The sequence below is a fragment of the Lithobates pipiens genome, unplaced genomic scaffold (genome assembly GCF_037356315.1).
Source record: "Lithobates pipiens isolate NorthernLeopardFrog02 unplaced genomic scaffold, aLitPip1_a1.2 Scaffold_1, whole genome shotgun sequence".
In the NCBI taxonomy this organism is placed as follows: domain Eukaryota; kingdom Metazoa; phylum Chordata; class Amphibia; order Anura; family Ranidae; genus Lithobates; species Lithobates pipiens.
The window spans coordinates 210,031,286-210,054,328 of record NW_027507685.1 but is presented as its reverse complement, the minus strand read 5'-3'; the positions used below and the strand labels follow the sequence as shown (position 1 = coordinate 210,054,328).

Here is a 23,043-nt window from a genome sequence, read left to right as displayed (position 1 = left end):
TTCTGACGGGGGAATCCCTCCTGGTGGGCCACTGTCTGCTCCCGGCAGGAGAAGACAGAGATTATTGCTGGCAGCTACAGCAGCTGCTAGTGATAATCCAATGTGAATCTGGAAGGCTGGTTGTACCCAAGTTGATTGATCGATTAACTTGGTACATTCAGCCTGCCCATATACAGTTCAAATCTCACCCGATTCCTGTTAAACCAGTCAACATTCAAACCGTCTATGGCCAGGATGGTCAATCATAACTTGTTTTTCAAACTTTTGTTGTAGCCCATGAAATCTGATCAGATAATGCCAGAGGGAAAAAAACTCAGAGCCATATAGGTCTATAGATGCTGAAATATAAGACAATTGACTGATAAAGTAAATATGCTATAAGTAAAAGATATTTACCTTGGGTAGATAGTACCCTCTAAACTCAACATCCCTTGTAGTTTTCCGAGGCACACCCATTGGAAGTAGGTTAATGAATCGCTGCATTTCATGAATCACAGCATCTGTAAATGGCATCCGAATTCTGTCTTGCATTTTGGGGCTTCGGTCTCGGCCAATGATGCATTCAATCTCTTTGCAGACCTTGCCTAATAAAGAGAATTGATAATGATACTTGTGCTATCACTTGTATAATTGTTTAGCTAATTTGTGTACTTTTACCCATAATCTTCTTATGCCCCATACACACGGTCAGAAATTCTGATGGAAAAAGTCCGATCGGATCATGTTGTCAGAAAATCTGATCATGTGTGGGTTCCATCAGACTTTTTCCGTTGGAATTTCCGACGCACAAAGTTTGAGAGCAGGATCTAACATTTTCCACCAATAAAATCCGATTGTTTAAATTCTGATCATGTGTAGACAGACAAAGTGCCATGCATGCTCAGAATGAACTAAAATACGAAAGCTATTGGCTACTGGCCCATCTATAGACCCGTTGTACGTGTGTTATGTCACCTTGTTCAGAACGATTGGATTTTCCGACAACTTTGTGCGACCGTGTGTATGCAAGATAAGTTTCGGCCAAAAACCATCAGAAAAATCTGATGGATTTTGTTGTCGGAATGTCCGACCGTCCGTATGGGGGATTAGTCTGCAAAAAAACTATCATTAGGTGGCCATAATAATCCCCATTCCTATCCCCAAGATTCGCCCCTAGTCAATCTTCCACCATATGATGCAGCCCAGGGCGCAGAGGACTAAAAAATGTTTTAAATGTATCATTTAGGTGGCCCCCTTCTCCACCACTCCTCATTCGACCAACAGAAGCCTCAAAAATACCTTTTCCATGAGACTGTAACATAAACTCCTCTTTAACCACTTGCCTACAGGGCACTTTCACCCCCTTCCTGCCCGGACCAATTTTCAGCTTTCAGTGCTCTCACAATTTAAATGACAATTACTCAGTCATGCAACACTGTACCCAAATTAAATCTGCGTACTTTTTTTCACACAAATAGGGCTTTCTTTTGGTGGTATTTAATCACTAGTGGGCTTTTTATTTTTTGTGCTATAAATAAAGACTGAAAATTTGGTGAAAAAAATGCCTTTTTCTTTGTTTCTGTCATAAAATGTTGCAAATTAGTAATTTGTCTTCAAACATTTGGGCTAAAATTTATATGACTATATATCTTTGGTAAAAATAACCCTAATTAGTGTATTTTATTTGGTCTTTGTGAAAGTTATAGAGTCTACAAGCTATGGTGCCAATCATTGAAAATTGATCACACCTGATGTACTGAAGGGCTATCTAATTTCTTGAGAAGCTAACAAGCCAGGAAAGTACAAATACCCCCCAAATGACCCTTTTTGGACAGGGGACATGCCAAGGTATTTAGTAAGTCACAGGGTTTTTTTCTGAAGTGGTAATTTTTTCCAACAATTCTATGTAATCTGAAGATTTATGTTTTTGTTTTTTGTATTCTTTTACAAAATTTTGATATTAACAGGTTATTTCTCTCACACAGATATGCATGCTTGCAACTACACACCAAAACACATTCTGCTACTCCTCCTGAGTATGGCAATATCACATGTGTGAGAATTTTTCACAGCCTGGCCACATACAGAGGCCCAACATGCAAGGAGCACCGTCAGGTGTTATAGGCACATAAATTACATATATAATTTCATAACGACCTATTACACTTTTAAAGGCCCTGGAGAACCAGGACAATGAAATTATCAACAAAATGACCCCATTTTGGAAAGCAAACGCCCAATGTATAATCTATGAGGCATAAGAGTCTTTTGAAAGGTTAATTTTTTCTGCATGTTTTTGGAAAATGTGGAAAAAAATTAAAACACTTTTTTTTACACAAAGTTGTCAATTTTTAAGATATTTCCAACACATAGAATGTACATAGCAAAAATGACACCCCAAAATACATTCTGCTACTCTTCCTGAGTATGGTGATACCACACGTGTGAGACTTTTACACAGCCTAGCCACATACAGAGGCCCACCATTGAAGTAGCACCTTCAGGCGTTCTACAAGCATCAATTACACTTATCATTTCTCAACCACTCATTACACTTTTGAAGGCCCTGGAACACCACATCTAATTTCCTGACAAGCTATCATTTTTGAAGGCCCTTCATTTTTATAACACATACCATTTACATACCAAAAATTACACTCCAAAATAAATTATATTGAGGAAAGGGTAAAGAAAAAGTATTACCTGTGGTTTTAGTAGTGTCCACAGAGGAAAGATTTGGTCCAGGCAGCAGGCAGGGATGTGCTTAGTGACAACAATACTAATTGTCCAGGCAGCAGGCAGGAATATTGTCTATAGTCAGCACAGGGATATTGTTAGCACAGCCAAAGCATTTGTCCATAGAAATTGTCCAGGCAGAGACAGCCAGCACAGCCACAATATTGGCCCTGGTACAACGTTACCTGCCTGCACACATTATTGTACCGCTCTCCAGCCCTTCATAAACATACTGCCTCTTGCTAAAGATAATTATTTTCATAGTCCAGAGGCATGATGGCAGTAAGTCAGCAGCAGGCTGAGGGCCGCAATCAGGTAAGACCTGTGCACAGGGACACAGGGGAAGAGGCTTCACCCACCCAAATCTCTATGAAGGCTCTGGACTCCAGACCCTAATCAGGAAATTACGAAACCCGGAGACAACAAAAAAAATATATTTTTTCCATCCAGAAAAACATTTCTGGGGCCTCTCACATGTGAGACCCCTGTGTAATACAGTAGCAGGGCAACAAATCAGTCCAAGCGTTAGGCAAAAGCATAGTCCATAAAACAGGCCAGGGTCAGTTAACGTCCAAGCAGTCCAAGCGGTAGGCAGAAGTGTATTTGATAAACAGGCCATGGTCAGTTCACGTGCAAGCAGTCCAAGCGGTAGGCAGAGGCATAGTTGATAAAACAGGCCAAGGTCAGTTCACATGGAAGCACTCCAAGCAGCAGTCAGAAGCGTAGTTGATAAAACAGGCCAGAGTCAGTTCATGTGGAAGCAGTCCAAACTGTAGGCAGAAGCATAGTAAAAAAACAGGCCAGAGTCAGTTCATGTGGAAGTAGTCCAAACTGTAGGCGGAAGCATAGTAAAAAAACAGGCCAGGGTCAGTTCACGTGGAAAGCAGTGGCATGGTTATTTGAGGAAGCATGGGAGATGGTGAGCACAGGTGATGAAAATGGGGAAATGGTTAAGAATGTGGGCTAATATTTTAGGGATGTGTGATACAGTTGGAAGCAATGCAAAGGCCAGGTTCAGAGGGACACTGGGGACAATGGTAGCTGGTATCACTTCGAAATCCTCTTTTGCTGCATACTCGACATCTTTTTTGGTGTCATCGGTGTGCTTCAGATGGTAGAATGTTGTCTGGGAAGTGACGCTCATGAAGTCAGCTAACAGCATCAGAGCAAAGGGGTTTTTTGGGGGGGGGGGGGTCTTTGTTAGTAGATGAGGGATGTGACAACTTCTTTGGTGAATTTTAGGAAGTTGACAGGGCTTTCCAAGGATTTGGTGTGAATTATGTAGGCATTATAAATGACCAAGTTAATTAAATAGATTGCTACTTTCTTGTACCAGAAACGGGACCTCCTTATGGACAAATAGAATAAAAAGCTAAAAAATACAGCGCTGTTCCTATGTAAACTTAATGTGAAGTAATGAAACAAAAAAAAATAAAAAATAAAATAAATTGTGAATTATAAACGCAGCAGCAGCTTTAACCGTGAGATACCCACAATTCAAATAATTATTCCCAAATAAGCTGCGCTATACTGATCCGATAAATGCTATGTGAAGCAAATGAGTGAATAAATAAAGCATGAAATCAAAAAATATTAACAAAGTGCAGACAGGGAAATGCATATACTAATGTTCAAATATTAGTCCATCATCCCATCAACGAAAAACGTTTTGCTTGTAATCTCCAACGTGTTTTAAACACACCACACCGATATAGGAAAAGTGTCATCAGAGTTTGCAGGAAAAAAGAGGACTTCCACCACCAACACTACTGCCGCTTACCAGCTACACTGATCCCATCTCAGAGACCAGATATCGCCAAATCAAAAACGCTTCCTCTGAGTCAGGACTGCATGGAGGGTGTATCCTCTTTAAGCGCTTGGTTCAAATGGTTAGAAGAATCCTACGGCCACACCGCTTATTCCAATGGTTAGAAAAATCCTACGGCCACACCGCTCATTGCCCAGCACATATAATAACGAAAGGAATCGCCATAGTGTGATATAGTCACGAAATTTAATATAATAAAAAAGATTGCACTTACATCAAGTAGAAAAAACTTTGCTTTGTAAAACAAACAAATTCGCCGGCCGGCTTAGTAACGCTGCCCGTCGCTTCCGGGTCCAGCGTAGATCGCGGTGACGTCAGTACGTCGCTCCTCCCTACGCCGTTTCGTTATAGGTAACGTCTTCCAGGGGCGTTGCCCCTGGAAGACGTTACCTATAACGAAACGGCGTAGGGAGGAGCGACGTACTGACGTCACCGCGATCTACGCTGGACCCGGAAGCGACGGGCAGCGTTACTAAGCCGGCCGGCGAATTTGTTTGTTTTACAAAGCAAAGTTTTTTCTACTTGATGTAAGTGCAATCTTTTTTATTATATTAAATTTCGTGACTATATCACACTATGGCGATTCCTTTCGTTATTATATGTGCTGGGCAATGAGCGGTGTGGCCGTAGGATTTTTCTAACCATTGGAATAAGCGGTGTGGCCGTAGGATTCTTCTAACCATTTGAACCAAGCGCTTAAAGAGGATACACCCTCCATGCAGTCCTGACTCAGAGGAAGCGTTTTTGATTTGGCGATATCTGGTCTCTGAGATGGGATCAGTGTAGCTGGTAAGCGGCAGTAGTGTTGGTGGTGGAAGTCCTCTTTTTTCCTGCAAACTCTGATGACACTTTTCCTATATCGGTGTGGTGTGTTTAAAACACGTTGGAGATTACAAGCAAAACGTTTTTTGTTGATGGGATGATGGACTAATATTTGAACATTAGTATATGCATTTCCCTGTCTGCACTTTGTTAATATTTTTTGATTTCATGCTTTATTTATTCACTCATTTGCTTCACATAGCATTTATCGAATCAGTATAGCGCAGCTTATTTGGGAATAATTTTATGGAAAAATAGGGCTGAAGCATTTGGGCATTGAAATCCACCCTCCATGTAGAGATTGTCATCTTGTACGCATGTTGGCTTTTCAATGGGACCTCATCTTCTCTGAACTTCAATTGTAATATCATCATGGGTGGTGGGCATCATGTACACATTCCTGGTATCCTTCCACCCCACGGCCAGCACTTTGTTGCATCTCAAATTTGCTCCTTTTCCCCTTTGCAGTTTTTATTCACTATGGCTTGTGGGAAGCCCTTCCTATTCTTTGTGGAGGTTCCGCAAGGCCAGGGTTTCTGTGAGGTATAGGTGTTTGAAAAGGGGCAGGCTGGTGTAGAAGCTATCCAGGTATATGTGGTAACCTTCCTTCAGCATTGGGTATGCCAGGTCCCACACATTTTTTCCAGTTGTGCCCATGTAGGCTGGGCATTCAGGGGGGTGGAGCTGGAAATCTCTTCCTTCGTATATGCGGAACGCATACAGATATCCCGTGACTCTCTTGCAAAGCTTATAAAATTTCACTCCGTATTTAGCCCTTTTGCTAGGAATGTATTGCTTTATTCCTAGCCGACCTAAAAAGGGTACCAAGGACTCATCTACACATATATGCTGATCGGGGACATAGGGTTTTGCAAATTGTTTTATATCATTTTATATAACTTAACATAATTTGGATGATTGTGGTGAGGGCACTGGGTGTTGTTGCTGAAATGAAGGAAGCTCATAATCATCTCTTAACGGGACCTGGACATTACGGAAGAATAAATGGGCATGTGGTGGATGGGGTTGATGGACCAATAGGCATGTCCTTCATTTTTTTTTTGTAAGCCCCGTATTTATGGTGAGGTCCATAAAGACTTTGAACTCCTCCAGAGTCAAATCCTTCCACTCAAACGGAAGGGCGTATGATGATTGTAGGTTGTTGGCAATATGATGCTGGGCATATAAATTAGTTTGGTCCACGATGAATGGCAGCAAAGTGTCGGGTGAAAATAAATAAAAAAAATCGACTTATGTAAGAACACCTGGCTGTGCAGTGAAAAGGGGAATTCTTGCTGATCCTGAGTCGGAAGGCAACCATGTTGGGTTGGCAAGACCAGCTGGAAGATGTGTAGTGGCCCTGGCTCTTGGGGGATGTGCCACTCCAGTGTTGGTAGTTGGGGGATTTGAAGTTCCTGTGCTGGCATTTGGGCATGATGCTCCAGCAGCGCTGGTATTTCTTGTGGTCTTTCACTGGCGGCAGCACTGGTAGTGGGCCTATTGCTGGAGGCAGCTCTGGTAGTGGGCTTTTGGTTTTGGGGTCTATCGCTGGTGGCAGCTTTGGTACTGGGCCTTTGTTCTTGGGGGTCTATCGCTGTTGGCAGCTCTGGTACTGGGCCTGGTAATTTGATCCTGGGGTATATTGCTGGTGGCTGCCTGGTTTCCAGAGCACCATGCCCTTTTAGGAGGGATCCATTCTTCCTCTGATTCATTTGCCAATCCATTACTATCGATCAGTTCAAATGCTGAATTTGGTTCAGAATCGAAATGGGCATTTGAATCTGATGAGAACTCCTGCTACTCTCATCAGTCATGGAGAGGATCTGGAATGCCTCCTCACTGGTATATACTCTTTTGGATATTTTTCTGTTGGGCTGTGTGATGGGTGGCAAGTAACAGTCACTGATGGGCTGTGTGGCGGGCGCTAGATTGGTGGCAGGTGACATTCACTGATAGTTGACAGGTGACAGGTGATGGGTGACAGGTGACGGTCACTGATGGGCGACAGGTGACGAGTGACGGTCACTGATGGTTGAAAGATGACGGTCATTGATGGGTGACAGGTGACGAGTGATGTCACTGATGGCAGTCTCTGATGGTGACCACTGATGGTCACTGATGATGGTCACTTGAGATGGTCACTGATGGGTGACAGGTGCAGTGCTGATGGCAGTCTCTGACGATGACAGGTGCACTTTATGGGCACTGATGGGTGACAGGTGCACGTTTATAAGCACTGATGGGCACTTATGTGGTGTTTGTTGGGTGACAGCTGCAATGGGGGGGGGTGACAGGTTCTCTTTACTGAGTGGTGTTGGTGCAGACACTGCGCCTGGCTTTTCTCTCCTCACACTGGAAATGGTGTGTGAAGAGCGAAGAGCCGGTAACAGGTATCACATTTAGTGATCGGCTATGAATGGATCACAGCCGATCATGTGGTAAACAGCCGCCAGCCATTGGCTGTATACCCTTGTTGATGACGAGCAGTGTTACTGGGAACGCGTCGCCACCAACATGACCGCACTGCGTGCTCCCAATCCATGCGCGGTCTTAGGAAGGGCGCACCATTTGTGATCGGTCATGATATAATTGCGGCCGATCACATGGTGAACAGCCATGCCCAACCAGAACGAGAGCCGCACCACCCCGCCGTCATATGACGGTGGAAGGGCGGCAACAGGTTAAGGTGTCCTCAAGATATTTCATCATGTGCTCCCTCTGTGAGAGTTCCAAGACTTTCCCCTTTAATGATCCTTCTCCTTGATGCCATGAATTCTTAGGTCCTTTCGCAGGCTTTGAAGAATAAGGGAGCACATGCACTGCAAGTTTGCGGGGGCAGGAGAAGCAGCGTCCTCAGGGTCACTGAGGATTACACTATGTGGAACTGCCTCCTACCACGTACTACTCCCAAGGTTTCTGGGGACAGAAAAACATCTTTTAACCATTTAAGGACTTCCCACCGCATATATACTGCAGCAGCGTGGCTTTATTGTGCGAAACCTGTACGTTGTTATATGCCACGTGGAGGAGGAGCCTATGTACGTGTCTGCCGGACCCGATGTCTGCCAGCCACCCACGATCGCTTCACAGAGAGGCAGAACGGGGATCTGCCTATGTAAACAAGGCAGATCCCCATTCTGACAGGGGAGAACATGGAGATAGTTTATTCCTAGTAATCAGGAACAGCGATTTAAGTGTTCTTCCTGTCAGTACCCCCCCCCCCCCACCCCAACAGTAAGTAAGCAAAAACAGGGAACACATTTAACCCTTTGATCACCCCTGATGTTAACCCCGTTACCTGCCAGTGTCATTTATATAGTGATCGTGAATTGTTTTTACACAGATCACTGTACTGGTGTCACTGGTCCCCAAATAGTGTCCCTTAGGGTCAGATTAGTTCGTCTCTGCATTATTAGTGAAGTATGGTAAACGTAACTTTGAATTCCTGCCATTTGCCTTCACATCCCTTATGCTACTGCCTGCTCCTGAACTGACCCTATCCTAGTATATGAACATGGTAGTGCCTGCCGTCTAAACTGTACATACCTCTGCTTGCTCTGAACTGACCCTCTGCCTCACACCTCTGCCTGCTACCTGTACTATAGGCCATGTTCCTGCCTACTACCAGGAACAATATTTTGGCTGTGCTGACCATGTCTCTGCCTGGACAATTCCTTTGGCTGTTTCTGATTACACCTCTGCCTGCTGCCGGGAACAATGCTTTGGCAGTGCTGACAATATTTCTGCCCGCTGCCTGCTGCCTATACTGACTATGGACAGTATCCCTGCCTGCTGGACAGTTTATTTCACTGTCACTGACCACATCCCAGTCAAATACTCTCCTTTGTGCACAACTGCACGACTAAAACCAGAGAAAATCTTTTTTTTACACTTTGCTCACAGAATGTATTTTGGGGTATAATTCTTGGCATGTACATGCTGTGTTATAAATATGAAGGGCCTTCAAAACTGTGATAGGTTGTCAGGAAATTAAATGTGTAATTTATGTCCCTAGAACACCTGACAGTGCTCCTTGAATGTTGGGCCTCTGTATGTGACCAGATTGTGAAAAAGTCTCACACATGTGGTATCGCCATACTCGGGAGGGGTAGCAGAATGTATTTTGGGGTGTATTTTTTGGTATTTACATGCTATGTGTTAGAAAGATCTTATAAATGGACAATTTTTTGGTATAAAATATGTTTTAATTTTCTTTCCACATATTCAGAAAACTTGTGGAGAAAAATATATGTGTTTAAATGACTCATTATGCCTCATAAGAAATGTGTTAGAAATATCTTATACATTTGAGTAAAAAAAAAAAAAATGTTTCAATTTTCTTTCCACATTTTCCAAAAAATTGTGGGAAAAAATTACATGTTCAAAAGACTCATTATGCCTCATAGAATATACAAAGGGGTGTTTGCTTCTCAAAATGGGGTCATTCTGTGGGTGTTTCCACTGTCCTTGTGCTCCAGGGCCTTCAAAAGTGTGATATTTAGTCAGGAAATTAGATGTGTAATTTATGTCCCTAGAACACCTGACGGTGCAACTTGGATGTTGGGCCTCTGTATGTGGCCAGGTTGTGTAAAAGTCTCACACATGGAGTATCGCTATACTCAGGAGGAGTAGCAAAATGTGTTTTTTGGGGTGTAGTTGCAAGTATGACTATGTCGTGTGTGAGATATAACTTAATATGAAAAAATGTGTGGGGAAAAAATTTAATCTTAATTTACAAAGAATTGTGGGAAAATATTACAACTTCAAATAACCCACCATGCCTCTTACTAAATACTTTGGAATGTCAAAAAGGGGTCATTGTGGGTATTTGTCCTGTCCTGGCATGTTAGAGCCTCAAGAAATTAGATAGGCTGTCAGTACATCAGGTGGGATCATGTGTGGTCAATTTTCAATGATTGGTACCATAGCTTGTAGACTGTAGGTTGTCATTCAGCCTGGGTTCACACTATTGTGAAAACAGACATTGCATGTGCACATGCAATGTCTGTGAAATGCGAATTCAGCCATACAATTGTATGGCTGAACTCACATTGGATTCACATGAATAAGGTGCAGGAACCTTTTTTCCCCCCTCACTGGAATCAGATCACATGGGTGTTCACACTGCATTCTGCAATTCCATCTGGGTGTGTCATTAACTTTGTATTGATCCCCACAGCGGTTTGCAGAGGGCAGTGTGAACTGTCTGCGAAGGAGATACGAACCGGCACTGGAATCGCAACTGGTGGCACATCGCAATAGTGTGAACCGGGGCTCAAAGAGTGAGAGCACCAAAAGCTGAAAATTGGTCTGTTCAGGAAGGGGGTATATGTGCCCAGTAGTTGTTAAATTGAGGACTGCCACTGATAGAAATTGAAAGACTATAAAACATAAATTTTCAAAAAAATTAAAAAAGAGCAATACCAGCATCGCAGTTAGAAAAACTGTGGCTGACAATTTAAAAAAAGGGGGCAGGCAGGGGACATAAAAAAAGACGCAGCAACCACTAAATGTGCAGTGTTAAACACTGCACTACACTCACACTACACTACACTACACTCATACTACACCATACTCACACTACACTATACTCACACCACACTGACACACTATATTCACTCTACACTGACACTACACTAACACTACACTATACTCACACTACATTATTACTCAGAGTCACAGTAATACCGCATGATCAGACTATCCAGCGGACTTGGTCCGGCGGACCAGAGTCCGGCGGACAATCCGCCCGTGTGTGGGCTCCGGCGGACTTTTTGTTCCCAAAAGTCTGGCGGACTTATCCCACGTACACACGTAGCCGACTATCCGGCGGACTTAGTCCGGCGAACTTCCCGCCGGACTGTCCGCCGGACTTTCCAAACGGGCTACTTGCCCACACACGGCACTTTTTCAGCGGACTTATATGGCGTACTAAGTCCGCCGGACTATCCGCCGTACTTTTGAAATGAACGGACTCGCCCACACACGCGGAGAAAAGTCCGCTCATTTTGAGCACGTCTCCAGGTAGGCGGGGCCCGCGAAGGAGACGTCGCTGGCCCCGCCACCTGGTATGGACTTAAAGGGGAACCCCAATGCCCAAAAAAATCAGCGTGGGGGTCCCCCCCAGGTCCACATAAGACCCTTGTCCGAGCACGTTACCCAGTCGGCCAGGAAGGGGGGAAGGGCATCTATTTTAGGCCTGGCTGAGCCAGTGTCAGGCCTGCAAATCAGTGCTAGCTGGTCCTGGATGTGTAAGCAAGTGATGTGCTGGAGGTGTAAAGGAGAGATAGTCTGCAAGAAAGTGTTGTGCTAGAGAGAAGGGCGGAAATGTATATACTGGAGGTGTATATAGTTTCACAGTCCCTAACAATTTCTGCAATCAAGTGGGCATTTCATAATTACCCTATTCCTATCAAAGTTTAATTCACTCAATAAAAATACAAAACAAAGTGCTATAACTATTTAATGCCTGAGAGTGACTGAAATTGTGTGCCTGGCTGGCCAGGGTGACAGACAGACTACAACACTCTACAGCCCTCAAGACGGTACCGCTGCATAACTTTATAATAATGAATTACAAAGTTCCATTAAATAGCATGTCTGGGGTATGCCCTTAACTTAGCATATTGGATTAGACTGAATACATTTAGGTTTTGGCTCTGCTGTACTCTGCTGTATTTCCCTGGCCTGGTTAGGCCTCCCTCTAAGCCTGTTGGTTGATTGCTTCTGCCTCCATCTGGAAGAAGCTACCAGAAATAAAGTAGGAGGGTTAGCTACTGGGTTATGAATATTTTCTGACCTCAGCCAATACTGTCCTAAAAGGTGTGGCAGGGAAGAAGATAAATGCTTTGCAAGGTCTGTATAGAGCTCTCACTCTCCTGGGGCATCTGCCCCTGGGAGGCAGCTTGTGCTACTAAACAGTTGTTTCTGTCAGGCTTTAGCATGTGCTTGGCTGAGGGCCTGCAGGAACCTAGACCTTAGCTCATCTGCAAGACATCTATGGAATTTCAGGTGGAAATGGAAAATCCTTTCACCGAAGAGTGCCGCAGGGAAGCTGGTTGGGCACCATTTCTCAACCTTGCTAGAGCTCCAGGGGTACTTGTGCTTTGGGGGTTAGATACCAGCATTTCTAACAAGGACTGTGACTGCTCTTACAGAGTCTCAGACTAGCTGGCTGTCCTCTTTTTACCTCCAGCAATACTGCCACTGAAGTATTTTGCTTGAGACTGTCCTGTGCCTGTTTGTTTTTGGACTATCCTGCATTCTCATGCCTCTATCCACCTGTGTTCAAGTATAGCAATTATTCTTCAAAAAGAAACCCCTAGACTCAGCTTGAAAATTGTTGGTGTGCTCTGGAACTGGTACCTGGGCTGACAGGAGACCTGGGTTATTTCAAGCGGCCTCTTTGAGGGTTAACTCTACACTTGCATGTGAAGTGCTACATCTGTATAATGTATACAATCTACTACAGAAAATTTGACATTTACAAAGAAAAAATGCCATTACACTGAAATCAAATGATAGCTTCAGCCACTTTACGTCTGTTTCTAAACAAATGGCTGGGGATTCCTTTCATCTTTCATCCCGTAGGCAGCTCATGCAGGGGATGACGTACATGGATACCCCCCGGCAATTTAGGCCCACGCTGTAGCTGTCTTTTTCGACTATATTGCGGGCAGGAAGAGGTTAAACTCAAAAGCAAAGATTATATTGCAACTTCACAATTCTTAGATGTGGTGGCTGCATTCATTTTCATTTATTTGGAGGCTCCTTTCCTTTTTTGGGGGCAGTAAGTCTGTTGTCTCAATAGGCACCGAAAATGTTGGTTTAACAGCTTAAAAGGTATGAGCTGAAGCTTGGCTTTAATTTGTTATAGTACTACTATATGTAGTATATAGTGATGGACGAACTTCCGACGGGACGTTTCGCGAACGCGAAACGCGAACGGACACAAACGTTCGCGAAAACGACCGTTCGCCGCGGGCTCCATTGACTTCAATGGGAGGCGAATTTCGCAAACCTTTAGGTCGAATTTGCGGCCACGGGGTAATTATTAGGGGGTAGCACGTAGTCCCACCACCTGGACAATAGCATAATACATGTATGAGGTGAATTTGGGATCGATAACTACAAGCATTTTTTTTTTATTTGGGAAATTGTTCTGACAATTCAGGACTATGGAGCTAATGAAGGCAATGGAGGAGAGGGAAGGTCAGGGACCAGGGTAGGCAAACAAGAGGGTGCAGGAGATACAGAGCACTGACAGCAGCACCGTAATACAGAGCACTGACATCAGCACCGTGACATACAGCGCTGACAGCAGCTCCGTGACATACAGCGCTGACAGCAGCTCCGTGACATACAGCGCTGACAGCAGCTCCGTGACATACAGCGCTGACAGCAGCTCCGTGACATACAGCGCTGACAGCAGCTCCGTGACATACAGCGCTGACAGCAGCACCGTGACATACAGCGCTGACAGCAGCTCCGTGACATACAGCGCTGACAGCAGCTCCGTGACATACAGCGCTGACAGCAGCTCCGTGACATACAGCACTGACAGCAGCTCCGTGACATACAGCGCTGACAGCAGCTCCGTGACATACAGCGCTGACAGCAGCACCGTGACATACAGCGCTGACAGCAGCTCCGTGACATACAGCGCTGACAGCAGCTCCGTGACATACAGCGCTGACAGCAGCTCCGTGACATACAGCGCTGACAGCAGCTCCGTGACATACAGCGCTGACAGCAGCTCCGTGACATACAGCGCTGACAGCAGCTCCGTGACATACAGCGCTGACAGCAGCTCCGTGACATACAGCGCTGACAGCAGCTCCGTGACATACAGCGCTGACAGCAGCTCCGTGACATACAGCGCTGACAGCAGCACCGTAAGCAGCCCCAGGAGGAAGTCAGCACAGCACAGGGATGGTGTGATCCCCTCATAATAAGAACCCCCAGGAGGAAGTCAGCACAGCACAGGGATGGTGGGAGCCCCTCATAATAAGAACACCCAGGAGGAAGTCAGCACAGCACAGGGATGGTGGGAACCCCTCATAATAAGCAGCCCCAGTAGAAATATGACACCGCTCAACCTCTTCAAAGAGGAGGGTAGGGGCATATAGTACGGTGTGCTTTTTTGGGTCAGGGAAGTGAGCCAAATGAATTAAGAAGGTCTGTGTGCTTGATTCCAAAAATTGTTTATAGACATATACATGGTCTACTGATCACATGTGTTGAATTCCTCCGAGATCCATGCCTCATTCATTTTTAGAAATGTGAGGTAGTTAACACTGTGGTGAGCTAGGCGAGTACGCTTATCGGTCACAATCCCCCCTGCTGCGCTGAACGTCCTTTCGGACAGGACACTGGATGAGGGGCAAGCCAACAGTTCGATTGCAAATTGGGCAAGCTCTGGCCAGAGGTCAAGCCTGCCCACCCAGTAGTCTAGGGGTTCATCACTCCTCAGAGCGTCCACATCGGCCGTTAACCCAATGTAGTCGGACACCTGACGGTCTAGGCGTTCCCTGATGCTGGATCCGGATGACACCTGTCGATGGGTCGGCTGAAAGAATGACCTCATATCCGAAGTCACCAACACATCTTCAAACCGGCCTCTTCTTGCAGGCGCTGTTGGATTGGTACCCGCAAATCCTTCTCTGGGAGTGGGAATTGCTCCTCTGCCAGCGCACGCAAAAGCAGAATGCAGCATTTCTCGAAGCAAGGCCTGGAAGTGCTGCATTCTGACAGCCCTCTGCGACGGCGGTAACATTTCCGCCATTTTGTGTTTGTACCGGGGGTCTAAGTACGTTGCCACCCAGTACTGGTCCTTGACCCTCATGCTTTTTATACGGGGGTCCCTATTAAAACACTGGAGCATGAAGGCCCCCATTTGCACTAAAGTGGAAGCGGTGTGGTGGCCTGGCTCCTGCTCATCATCCAGGATAATGTCGTCCTCTTCATTCTCCTCTCCCCATCCTCGCACAACAGGGATCCCAGAAAGGTTTAAAGCATGCTCTTCTTGCTCCTGCTCATCCGCCCCGGCACCATCCTCCTCTGACTCCTCATCAGACTCCTGTTGTTGACTTGTCTCAGATAGAGTAGCCCCCCCTGGGAATTCATCCAGCATTGCGACTTCCTCATCTTCCCGCTCCTGCTCCTCCACAGCCTGATCAATGACACGACGCAATGCACGCTCCAGAAAGAAGGCATAAGGTACCATGTCACTGATGGCGCCATGGCTGCGACTGACCAGTTTGGTGATCTCCTCAAATGGCCGCAGAAGTCTGCATGTGTCGCGCATGAGCAGCCACTGGCGCGGTGAAAAAAAACCCAGCTCCCCAGAACCGTTTCTTTCGCAGAGTTCATACAGGTAGACGTTAACTGCACGTTTCTGCTGGAGCAGCCTATCAAGCATATAGAAGGTTGAGTTCCATCGCGTCGGGCAATCGCAAATAAGACGTCTGACCGGCAGATGGTGTCGCCGCTGAATGTCAGCAAGGCGAGCCATGGCCGTGTAAGATCTTCTGAAATGGGCCGAGATTTTCCTTGCCTGCCGCAAGATGTCCTGGACCCCAGGGTATTTGACAAGGAATCGCTGCACGACCAAGTTTAAGACGTGTGCCATGCACGGCACGTGCGTGATTTTGCCCTGTTTCAATGCGCTAAGCAGATTGGCACCGTTGTCACACACCACTTTACCAACTGTCAAATTGAGCGGTGTTAGCCACTCATCTGCCTGTGAACGCAAAGCTGAAAGGAGTGCCGGGCCAGTGTGGCTCTTTGCTTCCAGGCACAACAGACGCAGCACGGCATGGCAACGTCTCACCTGGCATGTGGAATAGGTTCTGGGGAGCTTGGGCGGTGCAGTGGAAGAGACGCTAGCAGCGGAAAAGGAGGAGGCAGCTGAGGAGGAGAGGGAGGAGGATGGAGTAGGAGGAGGAGAAGAAGAGTCAGGCCTGCATGCAATCCGTGGCGGTAAAACCAAATCTACACGGGTGCCACGGGTTACATGCTTGACGGCCGTCAGAAGGTTCACCCAGTGGGCAGTAAAACTGATATACCTTCCCTGCCCGTGTTTGCTAGACCACGTGTCTGTGGTCAGATGTATCTTGGCACCGACACTGTGTGCCAGAGATACATTCACTTGCCGCTGAACATGGCCATATAGCTCTGGGATGCCCTTCTCTGAGAAATACTTCCTTCCTGGGACCTTCCATTGTGGTGTTCCAATGGCCACAAATTTGCGAAAGGCCTCCGAGTCCACCAGTTTATATGGCAGTAGTTGGCGGGCTATGAGTTCTGACAAGCCAGCCGCCAACCGTTGGGCAAGAGGGTTATCCGGCGTCATCATTTTTTTACGCTCAAACATTAGGCCCACGGAAGCCTGCCTTTTTGCAGAAAAATGTGAGCTTGGCGTGATGGAAGGTGGAGTGGAGGACAATTGTGAGGAGAGAGGAGAAGGAGAAGTAGAAGACGAGGCTGGACGGTGAGAGCCTGCAGTGTGGCTTTGTGTGTTCCGTTGCTCCCACTGGGCTCGGTGATGGCTGCTCATGTGCCTTCTTAAGGCGGTCGTCCCTAGGTGAGTATTGGGCTTACCGCGACTAACGCGTTGACTGCAAAGATTGCAGATGGCAACGCTATTGTCAGCAGCGGACACGTTAAAAAAAGCCCACACTGCGGAGCCATGTGCCGGTGTCCTGGGAGCGCCAGATGTGACCGTACATGGTCGATGACTCGCTCCTGATACATTTGCAGTCTGCTTTGTCCCTGCTGTGCAATGTAAGTCATTGCTGCTTCTCCTCCCTATCTGCTGGTCCATATCTCCCTCTGAACTCCCCTCCTCTTCCTCTCTTGTGGGCACCCACGTGACATCACTAGACACGTCATCATCAACGTCACCTTCCCCACCGCTATAAGTAGAGTAGGCAGCAACACCGGGGACCAACCTCCTCCTTGGGCTGATCTGGGTACTGGCGTCAGACTGCTGAGTAGCGCTTGTTGCTACCTCCTCTTCCTGATCCAATACCAAGAGTGGCTGCGCATCAGAAATGTCCTCTTGATATGGATCGGAAAATAATTCCAGTGACTCAAGCGGAAGGTATGTGGTGGTGGTGGTGGTGGTCGTGTTGTTGGTGGTAGTGTCTTTGGGGGTGCACATAGCAGAGAGTGAAGAAGAGGGTGCAGATCGAGAGGATGAGGAGGGTGCAGAAGAGTAAGGCTGAGCGAGCCACTCAACCAAGTCTGGTGCATCCTTTAAAGTAATTGAACGCACCTTCTGCAACTTCCCACTTTGGCTCAAGCCTGTTGCTCCTGCCCTACCCCTACCACCCCTGCGGAAGGGCCTGCCTCTTCCTCTGCATGTCATTTTTTAAATGACCCTGTGACAAAACTCTTAGTCCCTATACCGCTGAAGGACTGCTGCAGTATAGGTGAGCGGTCAGCAGTGGTGCACGTCAACCCTATCTATTGTGGACCTATAGCGGTCCTTACAGAACAGCAGACTGTACCGCACTCAAGCCTATGTACCGTAGCACCCTATACCAAGTTACCAGTCCTTATAAGAACTTTTGTGGACCAAGCAGGTTGTGTATTAGTGTTTAGCAGACTGTACGTCAGTCCCTATACCGCTGAAGGACTGCTGCAGTATAGGGCAGCGGTCAGCAGTGGTGCACGTCAACCCTATCTATTGTGGACCGATAGCGGTCCTTACAGAACAGCAGACTGTACCGCACTCAAGCCTATGTACCGTAGCACCCTATACCAAGTTACCAGTCCTTATAAGAACTTTTGTGGACCAAGCAGGTTGTGTGTTAGTGTTTAGCAGACTGTGCGTCAGTCCCTATACCGCTGAAGGACTGCTGCAGTATAGGGCAGCGGTCAGCAGTAGTGCACGGCAACCCTATGTATTGTGGACCGATAGCGGTCCTTACAGAACAGCAGACTGTAACGCACTCAGGCCTATGTACCGTAGCACCCTATACCAAGTTACCAGTCCTTATAAGAACTTTTGTGGACCAAGCAGGTTGTGTGTTAGTGATTAGCAGACTGTACGTCAGTCCCTATACCAATGAAGGACTGCTGCAGTATAGGGCAGCGGTCAGCAGTAGTGCACGGCAACCCTATGTATTGTGGACCGATAGCGGTCCTTACAGAACAGCAGACTGTAACGCACTCAGGCCTATGTACCGTAGCACCCTATACCAAGTTACCAGTCCTTATAAAAACTTTTGTGGACCAAGCAGGTTGTGTGTTAGTGTTTAGCAGACTGTGCGTCAGTCCCTATACCGCTGAAGGACTGCTGCAGTATAGGGCAGCGGTCAGCAGTGGTGCACGTCAACCCTATCTATTGTGGACCGATAGCGGTCCTTACAGAACAGCAGACTGTACCGCACTCAAGCCTATGTACCGTAGCACCCTATACCAAGTTACCAGTCCTTATAAGAACTTTTGTGGACCAAGCAGGTTGTGTATTAGTGTTTAGCAGACTGTACGTCAGTCCCTATACCGCTGAAGGACTGCTGCAGTATAGGGCAGCGGTCAGCAGTGGTGCACGTCAACCCTATCTATTGTGGACCGATAGCGGTCCTTACAGAACAGCAGACTGTACCGCACTCAAGCCTATGTACCGTAGCACCCTATACCAAGTTACCAGTCCTTATAAGAACTTTTGTGGAACAAGCAGGTTGTGTGTTAGTGATTAGCAGACTGTACGTCAGTCCCTATACCAATGAAGGACTGCTGCAGTATAGGGCAGCGGTCAGCAGTAGTGCACGGCAACCCTATGTATTGTGGACCGATAGCGGTCCTTACAGAACAGCAGACTGTAACGCACTCAGGCCTATGTACCGTAGCACCCTATACCAAGTTACCAGTCCTTATAAGAACTTTTGTGGAACAAGCAGGTTGTGTGTTAGTGATTAGCAGACTGTACGTCAGTCCCTATACCAATGAAGGACTGCTGCAGTATAGGGCAGCGGTCAGCAGTAGTGCACGGCAACCCTATGTATTGTGGACCGATAGCGGTCCTTACAGAACAGCAGACTGTAACGCACTCAGGCCTATGTACCGTAGCACCCTATACCAAGTTACCAGTCCTTATAAAAACTTTTGTGGACCAAGCAGGTTGTGTGTTAGTGTTTAGCAGACTGTGCGTCAGTCCCTATACCGCTGAAGGACTGCTGCAGTATAGGGCAGCGGTCAGCAGTAGTGCACGGCAACCCTATGTATTGTGGACCGATAGCGGTCCTTACAGAACAGCAGACTGTAACGCACTCAGGCCTATGTACCGTAGCACCCTATACCAAGTTACCAGTCCTTATAAGAACTTTTGTGGACCAAGCAGGTTGTGTGTTAGTGATTAGCAGACTGTACGTCAGTCCCTATACCAATGAAGGACTGCTGCAGTATAGGGCAGCGGTCAGCAGTAGTGCACGGCAACCCTATGTATTGTGGACCGATAGCGGTCCTTACAGAACAGCAGACTGTAACGCACTCAGGCCTATGTACCGTAGCACCCTATACCAAGTTACCAGTCCTTATAAGAACTTTTGTGGAACAAGCAGGTTGTGTGTTAGTGATTAGCAGACTGTACGTCAGTCCCTATACCAATGAAGGACTGCTGCAGTATAGGGCAGCGGTCAGCAGTAGTGCACGGCAACCCTATGTATTGTGGACCGATAGCGGTCCTTACAGAACAGCAGACTGTAACGCACTCAGGCCTATGTACCGTAGCACCCTATACCAAGTTACCAGTCCTTATAAGAACTTTTGTGGACCAAGCAGGTTGTGTGTTAGTGATTAGCAGACTGTACGTCAGTCCCTATACCAATGAAGGACTGCTGCAGTATAGGGCAGCGGTCAGCAGTAGTGCACGGCAACCCTATGTATTGTGGACCGATAGCGGTCCTTACAGAACAGCAGACTGTACTGCACTCAGGCCTATGTACCGTAGCACCCTATACCAAGTTACCAGTCCTTATAAAAACTTTTGTGGACCAAGCAGGTTGTGTGTTAGTGTTTAGCAGACTGTGCGTCAGTCCCTATACCGCTGAAGGACTGCTGCAGTATAGGGCAGCGGTCAGCAGTAGTGCACGGCAACCCTATGTATTGTGGACCGATAGCGGTCCTTACAGAACAGCAGACTGTAACGCACTCAGGCCTATGTACCGTAGCACCCTATACCAAGTTACCAGTCCTTATAAGAACTTTTGTGGACCAAGCAGGTTGTGTGTTAGTGATTAGCAGACTGTACGTCAGTCCCTATACCAATGAAGGACTGCTGCAGTATAGGGCAGCGGTCAGCAGTAGTGCACGGCAACCCTATGTATTGTGGACCGATAGCGGTCCTTACAGAACAGCAGACTGTACCGCACCCAAGCCTATGTACCGTAGCACCCTAGACAGACCAAGTTACCAGTCCTGATAAAGAGCTTTGTGGAACAAGTGAGTTGTGAATGATTAGCAGACTGCAGCAGAAGGGCAGCAGTCAAGTATAATATTCTTTCTATATTTGGAAGAAAGAATATTATACGTGTACAAGCCTATTACCGTACCACTGATACCAGTCCTGAAAAGAACCTTTGTGGAACTAATAGTAACAGCAAGTCTTTAAAATTATCCTCACTGCCTGACACACTGCTTCCTGCCTGTCCCTATACAAATTGGCAAAAAAGAGTAGGCTGGAACGATTAGCTGGAACAGCTCTTTTGTGGACCTGATAGTAACAGCTAATGATGATGATGATGATGATGATGAAGAAAGACTAATCTGGCTGAGCTGTCCCTAAAATAGCAGCATACAGCGCTCTGTCCCTTTATCTAAACTGACAAAAGAAACTCAGGCTGCTGACCTAACACCTATACCAGTCCTGAAAAGAACTTTTGTGTACCAAATAGCTAGCGTTTTCTCTGTCCCTACTCCACACAGGATCCTTTCCCTACAGTGACAGAAGAAAGAATGTAAAATGGCCACCGGATCGGGTGTATTTATAGGTTAGGGGGAATGTCCAAGTGTCCATGAGCTGTCATGTCTCAATTGGTTGTCCTGTAACACATGATAAACGTGTCACGAAAGGTTAAAGTTCTTGTATACATTAAACACGTAAGTCCGCCGGGGCGAACGACGGAAAAAGGCGTTCGAACCCGCGGACGGCGAAAGTCGGAAATTCGCCGCGAAACGACCGCCGGGCGAACCGTTCGGCCATCACTAGTAGTATATCTAAATATGCAAGTACATCAAACACTCTCATCCTCCTAGATTAAGGCTGGGTTCACTCCTGTGAGTTGGATGCGTATTTCACTGCATCCAATTTGCATAGCTGGAGAATGTGACCGGATTTCTATGGTGCTGATTCACATGTCTCCGTGGGGGTGGCTGCGGAATGCACTGTGCATCTTTGCCACCATTTCAGGGCCAAATTTAGACAAAGATTCTGTCCTGATTTGTTCCTGAAACTGAGAACAGGGACGGACAGCGTTGCTGTGCGATCCGCAGCCGATTTAGGTGTGAACCAAGCCTTACAATGCTGCTGTCCTAAGGTATCTCTGTGCTCCTTCATCCAGAGTGGAGGCACTTTAATACAGGAGGGTACTGGCTGAAACACCAGGTAAAAACAGATGGGAAAAGCCTAAAAAAAGTATGCAGCCACTACATCCAAGGATTGGTAAACTGCAATATAGAAGAGGACAAAGGGAAGAATATCATACACACCAAGGACATCAGGGTTTTTCATAAAAATAAGAAGTACATAGGTTAGTGTTGAGCCTGTGGTCTCCATGCCAGCATAGAAGATCTGCAGAGTGCTGGTCACCAAGTTTTCAATGGTATACACAGTGTTGGGGTTATTCCTCTCCTAGAGAAAATCCAAGAAAATACTTCAGTTTATATTCTGCATTCATAAATTTGAAATTCTTTTAGGCCTGAATTAATAAACTCAATAGCATCTACAAGAAACTAAAATATCAGGTGTGGGTTAACTGAACTTAAAGTGGATGTAAACCCGAAAAAAAAAAAATGATGTCATAATGTAGAGTATAAGATTTCCTATCATTTGAGCCCAGTCTTGCCACAAAGAGTTAATCCAGCTCTGAGCAATCCTCTTTTATTGTTCAGTGAGATAAATCTTGACAAACAGAGAAAAACTATGTCAAATCCTCCCCCTTTGCTGTGAGTGACAGGCCGAAAGCCACTGAGAATGGCCAAAAGTGGGCGAAAGCCGCCAAGAATGGCCAAAAGCTGTCGAAAGCCATCGAGAATGGCCGAAGGCGGCCAAAAACAGGACATCCGACTCTGTATCTTGGCTGTGCCATTTTTAAATGGCAAAGCTGAAAATGACACTGACAAGGCTGCATGACAAGGCTGCAAATGACACTGACAAGGCTGCATAACAAGGCTGCATGATAAGGCTGCAAATGACACTGACAAGGCTGCAGATGGACACTGATAAGGCTGCATTGATGGGCATTTAAATGTAAGTTTTTTTCCTTAAACTTCCCTCCTAAAAAAAATTTTCCTTAAAATTCCCTCCTAACCTTGGGATGCGTGTTATACTCCGGCACGTGTTATATGCAAATAAATATGGTGTATAGATTAGACCAAAATGAGGGACAAATGAGGAGTAATGAGGGATAGAGGGACATTGCTCCAAATCAGGGACAGTCCCTCAAAATCAGGGA

At 46.3% G+C, this 23,043-nt stretch overlaps 1 protein-coding gene across 1 annotated transcript in view; it reads right to left on the bottom strand.

Moving 5' to 3' along the window:
* LOC143982529 (cytochrome P450 2G1-like) overlaps window positions 1–23,043 on the bottom strand; it is a 108,493-nt gene that overhangs the window by 6,884 nt on the left and 78,566 nt on the right. The window contains exons 6-7 of the mRNA XM_077481359.1: window positions 22,079–22,220; window positions 397–584 (exon numbers count right to left, since the gene is read on the bottom strand). Of these exons, the coding sequence (XP_077337485.1) occupies window positions 397–584; window positions 22,079–22,220 (330 nt within the window). The remainder of the gene's footprint in view (window positions 1–396; window positions 585–22,078; window positions 22,221–23,043) is intronic.